The sequence below is a fragment of the Apiospora phragmitis genome (genome assembly GCF_038363925.1).
Source record: "Apiospora phragmitis strain CBS 135458 chromosome Unknown utg000002l:1.0-5516284.0:1.0-5523493.0, whole genome shotgun sequence".
Classification (NCBI taxonomy): domain Eukaryota; kingdom Fungi; phylum Ascomycota; class Sordariomycetes; order Amphisphaeriales; family Apiosporaceae; genus Apiospora; species Apiospora phragmitis.
Window position 1 is genome coordinate 2,930,044 of NW_027117400.1, and position 7,743 is coordinate 2,937,786.

The following is a 7,743-nucleotide window of genomic DNA, read 5'->3' on the forward strand; positions in this document are numbered from 1 at the left end:
AGTCCCGCAGAAACTGTCGATACCCTCCCGCGGGCAACTAATCTGAAGCTGCGCCGTTTCGCAAATCTCATGCACTCGGGCTGATGACTGGCTCTGAGGAAGCCAGAGGCCGTGGTGCATTCACAAGCTTCTTTTATCGATGTCCTCATCCGTGCCGGGCACCTGTGGATCTCATGGATCCTATTGGTCGAATGTCCTGGCAGCGCTTTACGTACCCAAGAGATGGCATTTTGGCATCATGAATCGGCTGGTTAACATGCGCGCATGCATGACGGTGGCCGACTCGACGGGAAGAACTATTACTAGTCGTCGACATGGCTTATTGAATACCTCACAGGCTACCCAGCGCTAAGGTTCAAGCAAATGGTGGATGCTTGTGGCCGCGCCCTCTATTTCCTGACTACAGGAGGCACTCGGAAAACACCAGTGGTCTTCCAATCAACGGTGCCACGCCATCCGTCACCCACCGGGTGGCTGCTGCTCAGTTTGACTCTGGAGTATGGGGTAAATGAGGACTACTCGTCGATTGACTGTGCTTCGTCGCACGAACCCAAGACATGCTGCTGTTCGCCTAGGGCACCATGTTGGACTGGCAAGTCGATTCGACTATCCATTCCGTCCTCTGCCAGGTACTCAACCACGAAGAAAGCGACCGAGAATAGCGTCACGGTCTGGTGCATGGTGAGAATCGCGAGTGCCATGTTGGAGCTTACTGTACAGTGCAGAATAGCAGGCAAGTACGGTACATCTATCATCTATATACCGGGAGAGATGGTAGGTCGGTCTAGATAACTCATGTGACCAGTCACTCTATGGCTAGCCTGACTAATGGCTTATGAGTTGTTGTCGCATATTCCTATCACCACACTCACTCGTACCATCATCACATCATGCCCTGCGCTCCTTCCCCTAACTATTATGTAGGTTAAGGGTCAATCATATGTATGGGGGATAGGATGTTGCCTATGTACCCTGTATGCGCATAAATGGTTGCGTTTATCGAATGCGCGGGATAATACTTGGCTGTACCCGAGAAAACGGTGCACCCATCCGATTTGCTTTTCTGGTTCGAGTCCAGCCCGCGTGACTGGTAAGGGAATGGATGAAAGTATACGGGCAATCACTTGAGAGCTGGGAAGCTTATTATTCGTCCTTTTTCTCAACAGCCCGGGGGGACCTGCCTTTGGTACCTGCATTAGCTGAAAGCTTCAAATAATTCCCCCCCTTCTATCCCTCCTGATTGACGCAACCGGACAGAAAGCTACAGCTCCTTACATACGGCCAACTTCTAGGTACAGACAAACATTACGTACAGTATTTCAAAAGCATCTTCTATCGTCGATGCGTCTGCCTAAGTCCCGACAGAGACTAGATCGGTCCAGTCTTATTGTCGGCATTTCCATGTCCCTTGCCAGAAAAGCTCCGACCCGACCGAATGAACTTTTTTTCTAGCCCCTAGGTCCCCTAGGTCCATAGCAGCATTCCATTCCACATTGCTCCCAATTGTGAGTGACTGACGATCCGGCTCCACTCGGCTGGGAGCCCGGTTCGCCTGGTTGGCTGGATCAGTTTGCCCAGAATTCCAACTCCATCCATGCCACTGTCGCAATACGATGGAGGTACTAGATAGGGACGCGACAGGGAATAACGAAGAAATTTTCGCTTTCTAGACCAAAGTGGGAATGGGTTATGCGGTCATCGTTCATCCTCCGGTCCATGCTGCTCTCGTTGGTAGGCAAGTGACACAAATCGCCGAAGCACAAGATTAAAAGAAAGCCATGATGACATGACGTCCCTTCCGGGGGCCATGCTATTTGAGGAACCGAGAGCACCGAGGTCCCATCAAACCCATTCAGCCATTACACATTGGACCGAGAGCTCCAAAAACGCTTGCGCGTCACGACGTCCAGGCAGACTTGCGATGGAGCTGAAGTTCGGCGGCTGAGCAACCTTCTCCCGCCTGCGCGGCATTGCTGCCGTGCCTTCCCACCCACGGTGGGGAGACGGAACACGAGCGGCTGTTCGCTGGAAAGCCGTTCATGACACCTGGTCAGTGGTAAGGCTCATACGAATTACCAACAGCAACACAGCCATATCACGGCAGTATGAAGCTATGCATTGTTTGACTGTCTAGCTCTCACCTCATACTGGAGTCTGCTGGCTCCTCATGAGCTGCACATCTCGTCCACCAATCAGCCATATATATATACATATATATTGTACTCGAATATATACGCGCTACACCGCCACTAGTAAACCGGAAGCCTGAAGGGCTGCAAGCCCATTGGAATCCCCTGGTTGGACGGTTGTGTTGGCATGTTCACTTTAGGAACTTGTGATGGCACAGGCATCACAGCGTCCGGCGCGAGTTTAATTGGACCAATTAACCTTGGGTAGGTGGTGAACTTACTAGTTGTTCTATTGACGAACCGTTCGCTACCACTGCATTCTTCTCCATGAGAGCTCTAGGCGGCAGTAGGCTGCGAGAAAGTCCCTTTCACCGGGCTCCGATATACGAAGGTGACAAAAGCCAGCGGTGACACAAGATGCGAGGGACAGACAAAGGCTAGACCTGCAGAGAGCGGCCTTGCGACGCCGATCAGCAAAAGCTTGCTTGCCTGGCTCGAGGAAGGCCCGCCGCAATGCATTTGGTCGAGTCAAATGAAGGACGAAATAATGACGGGATCCAGGGCTCACGGCAAGCAATTCCATAGTTTGTGGTATTTCTTTCCATTGCCGGAAATCTATCGCCCTTGGCACCCGACAAGAAGCATAACCACGTCCACTACCGATAACCGAGGATGCCTTCCGCCAGGATGCTACTGCGGTTTTGTCATATGTCTACATTTCCCCGGGCCTCCTCTCATTGGGCAAGGTCTTACTGCAACCCGCCTTTGATTCTGCCGTGATACTCGACGGTGCGACCAATGCCTCGGTACAGAGTCCAGCGCAAGATGAGGACGGCATTGCAAGCGAGCAATTGCCTTCTGACCATGGTCCAGCCGGCCTGGAGGTAAAAACTCAATCGGTTATCGATATCAGATCAGGATCTTGCCACGCGGGGGGCCGAGTCCCTGTGTAGCTGCTCTGCGGAGTTTGACCTGAACTCTGTTCAGCAACTCTAACCCAACCTTCCTTTCCCACGTGTGTTGGTGGTCGTAATGGTCGATAGCTTGGCTGGTAAGTGTGAGGCACACACACGACACGTCACAAACCATCTGGACTACACCACCGTCGCAAACCACGCTGGCTCCTCCCGTTCTCCCGACCCTCCATTATGGCCGGGGGGCGTTGAGAATTGATAGATTCTCTCCAATAGCAGTGTAGCGTCACCCTCCGTTGTGGTCCTTCACACCATCACAATGACTTTCTCATAAGCTTATCGTCGGCGCTCATTCAGGAACGTACCCTGCTATCCTGCAGCCAGCAAACCCGCTTCTGTTGGAGGACCGAGAAGATAATTTTTTCTTACCTTGGAGATGGGCATTTCTCTGTATCCCTTTGACCTACCCATTGCAAGGGGGAGACGCTAATGCAAGGTACTGAGCAGAGTTTTGCTCCTGGGATGGTGTGGCACAGCCCTACTGGATCCCCTTGTCTTTGCGATTGCTTTCTGATTGGTAAGAGCCAAGATCTCCCCGTCGGGGGTTCACCAGCTCTGATCCTGATTCTGATTCTGATTCCGAATCTCACCCTCTTTCTGGCCGCTTCTACGGATAGGCGGGACTGCGTGGATGAGTGTGTCCAGGATCTCATGCTTGTGCATATCATATCGACTCCACGATTCTGTTGAGTCGCATTCTCGCGGGGTAATTCTGCCAAAAACAGCGCACGCAGAATGATATTGGCAATAACCTGCGCGCGCGACAATTATTGAGAGGTCACTCCCCGAAAAACTCCGGTCACAGTTACGTGCATTCAGCTCTCTATATTCCCTGCACTCATAACTTGCACGCCTCCCCTCCCCCGCCGATCGGTGTGACGAAGCTGGCATGATTGCTTTGCAAACTACGTATGTAGATACCTAGGCAGCAAGCACCTGTCGCCGTTCATGACCGGTAAGTGGAAGGTTGGTCTGATGCGCCGTTCGACAAATCACTCCGATGTCGTCCCACTTGGCTCATCTGACAAGACCGTCTGCCGTCCGTTCATTCCTCCGACCTTCCGCTAGAAGGTTGACAATGGTTTAAGAAGGTTCTAGCCACCCTCTAGAGCACACGTAGATGGCCTTGGAAGTAAGGGAGTATTGATCTGAATACTGGATGACGAACGAGCAGTCCTATCGTTGTTGATTGACTCGTGGGAACCGTTAGTAGCACCCGGTCGGTTCCCACTTAGCGAAGTCTTACCCCAATTCTTTTTTTCTCTTCGTCTTAGCATGTTTACTCCCTCTGTCGCCGTATGGCGCGACACCGCTCGCTATTAGTCTCTTGATATATGAGTCGAGCTGGCGTCTTCTGATATATCTCGGCGTGCTTAGTTGGCGTCGCCTGACCAGCTCGCTGGGTCTTGGTTAGCTGGTTTAGAGGTCTTGGGCTCGACTGGGTGGGTGCCCTTCCTCCTATAGGTTTAATGTGCAGCAACGGTCAAGGAACGCGCTGGTTGGTGCCAGCAACTCCACGACCCGGTTGATAAGGAACTGACAACGTTCACTTTCCACCACCCGAACCACAAGACGTGTGCGTTCGTTCAGATGACACGCAGACAATGCGTATACAGTCGAATTTGAAATCAGTTTCCGCTTTTCAAAGCCGAACTATCTGTTAAAGTCGGATCTACATAAGGCTTGGCGCTGACAGGTACTTTGCATGGTAAGCATAATACTTCGTGTCGTTAGAGGTACGTACTGCTTCGATTAGCGTTATTATTTAAGTATTACGTAACTACATAGCACTCTCTATTATAAAATAACCGAGGGAGCTATAGAATAACGAAATAAAGCACCTCGATTTTAACGCTTATTATTTATAGCTTAACCTTTTTTTTAATATATTATTATATAATTTAATAATTAAATTTATTTAATAATTAAGTTAATTTATTATATATAATAAATATAAATATATATCTCTTTTATTTAATAAGTTTTTTTTAAGTATTTATAATATATATTTAAAAGAAATTATTATATAAAATCGATTATAAAACCCTTAATTTTTTATTTTATTTATTTAATAATATAAATATAATTAAATAGTAGTTAAATAGTTATAATATAAATTATATACTTATTATAAGCTTTTAAAATTAAGCCGAGCTTTTTTTACTTTTAAGTTATGTATATATTAATTATTATTACGTTTATTTTTTACTTTATAAACGAATTAATTAAACGATATTAATTATAGTATTTAACTTTATTAATATTATATACGAGTAGTTAAATTATATAATTTCAAGCGGAAAATATATTAATAACGAAATATATAAGACTATTAAATATAATTAACGTTTAATTCGTAAGATACGATTAAATCTCTAATATTTTAATTTTATAAAAGCCCCTTTAATTAGCGTCGACTAATCTAAGAGTATTATACCTCTTATGCTTCGTATATTATACGATCGATTAATTAAAAAGCCGGAGATATATTATAACTAGATGATCGTATTCCTTTAAGACGAGTTCGAAACGCTCGTGACGACTTCGAGTGTTGGCCGTGCTTTAGTATTGGCCGGCTAAATAAAGAAAGTCGCTCGTCGCGTAGCATAAGAATAAAGTGCTAACTTACGAAACTTTTACTTATATAGCTTTTCGATATTCTCTTTATATTACTTAATATATATAAACGAGTTTAAATGCGATAAACGTGTTAACTTTAAACGGGCTAAATAGTCTCCTTTAAAGATAACGTTTATTTAAGTGGCTTAATTTCATCGAGATTAAAGATATTAAATTCTTCCCGCGGACATATAAGATGGAGTTCTCTATTCGCGCATTTTTTAAGGGATTACCGATACTACGATATTTAAAGACTTTTTTAAAGAGCTGCTCTTATATTACGGTTAATAGCCGGAGCTTAAATTTATACTCGTTATAAATAATACTATTTTCTATTATTTTAACTATATTTAATTACTATGCGTTAATATCGACGTGAAGTTACTTTATTTACCGCTTTACTCTTTAAACTTTAATTTAATTAAAAAGTTCTTTATAAAATTAAAGCGGTTTATTAAATAATATTAATAAAATAACTTACTTTAATAAAACTTTACTAATTTCTTAATATAATACGTCGAGACGATAAGCGCGCGAGAATTAAGTGCGAAAGGTTATTTTCGAAATATAGGAATTTCTATTAAAGAATTATAAAATAACGACATATATAGCTTGCGACAAGAAATAATTTCTAGTAGCCTCTTTAGGGCTCACTTTTCGTTACGCTACTTTGTTTATTTATTAATGTCACGAACGAAGCGTCACGTAGCACTTATCTTAATATTATTTTAGATAAAAAACTCTAGATCCTAGTCCTTAAATACTTGCTCGAGGTCTAGGTAATGTTTTATTATAATACGGTAGGCCTTTACGAATTCCTGCTTAATAGTAAAGTGTACGACCTAAGGGCTTTACTACTCGCAATAGTTCTTTACCGCGACGTCTCTTGGCCCGGTAATCTCTAAACTACATGAGACATCGCATACGAGTTAGCTAGACGATGTAGGTGCTATAGAGGCTATAACTAAGGCGCTTAGGGATAGGCTAAGCATAACGTTCGTAATATAAATAAGCGGGTAATTAGTTATAAATATTACCTTTTTTTACTACTATTTTAAATATTATTACTCTTCGATATATAATTAACGGCGTAGATTATTTAATATATCGTTATAGTTTACTAGTTTACCGCTTTATTTTATATATTCGATAAGATTTATAAAATAATAAGTCTTTAATTTATAATGCTTTTTATTATTTACTTTATAATATAGTTTTAAATAGCACGATAGTTTAACGTAGCGTATAAATCGATACACTTAATTATAAATTAACGGCTAATTAAGCGAATCTTTTTTTATAGCGATATATATTTCTCTTTACACTATTATCTACTACGTGGTAGACGTAAATCCTCGCTTAGTTCCTCGTCTTATAAGTATAGTCGTATTCGCGCCGATCTTTATATAATTAAACGATATATTAATCTTTAGCTTTTTTTAAAGCGAAAAAAGTGGCTTTAAACTTAAAGCTAGTTTTTTATAATTAACCACTTAATATTAAAGTTATTAAATCGTTTAACTAAGTCACCTTTTAAATAATATCGGACGAAAACTATAATATTAATATCGTCTACTTTATACGACTTCTTAAATAATAGTTTTCTCTTTACTAGTTTATCGAGCTTAGCTCGTAAGGTTCTCTCTTAATAATCGCTCGGTGTGAGGACGAGGTCCTGTTCGGTATCCTTCGAGACTACCTTGCCGTTCACAGTCAATTTCTATTCGATCGAGTAATGTATATAGGTAGGTGGTTGCTCGTCGTATATCTTCGTCTCGTGCTATTCAGCTAGGTGTAGAAACGAAAGACCGTCTCTTAGTGCTGGCGTTGGCGTCGGCGTTGGCGTCTGGCTGGGAAACGATAACACAGTCTAGGCGTTCCCTATATTCGCGGGGCTGGCGGTTAGCCGCTAGGCATCTCCGGGGGTTGTTACGTCTCTAAAGTTATTAATTAGGCCATTATCTTACTAGCTGTAATTATTAAACTATAAATTAAGGAATAGAGCGAGTTACGACATGATA

At 43.2% G+C, this 7,743-nt stretch overlaps 1 protein-coding gene across 1 annotated transcript; it reads right to left on the reverse strand.

The window, feature by feature from the left end:
* Positions 1 to 389: 389 nt before the first annotated feature.
* Positions 390 to 701, reverse strand: PG994_001725 (uncharacterized protein; the record flags this gene model as incomplete). The annotated part of the gene is made up of 2 exons (XM_066853134.1): positions 390 to 492; positions 547 to 701. The coding sequence occupies 2 exons, from the start codon at positions 699 to 701 to the stop codon at positions 390 to 392; spliced, it is 258 nt and encodes an 85-aa protein (XP_066721275.1).
* Between the last annotated feature and the right edge of the window lie 7,042 nt (positions 702 to 7,743).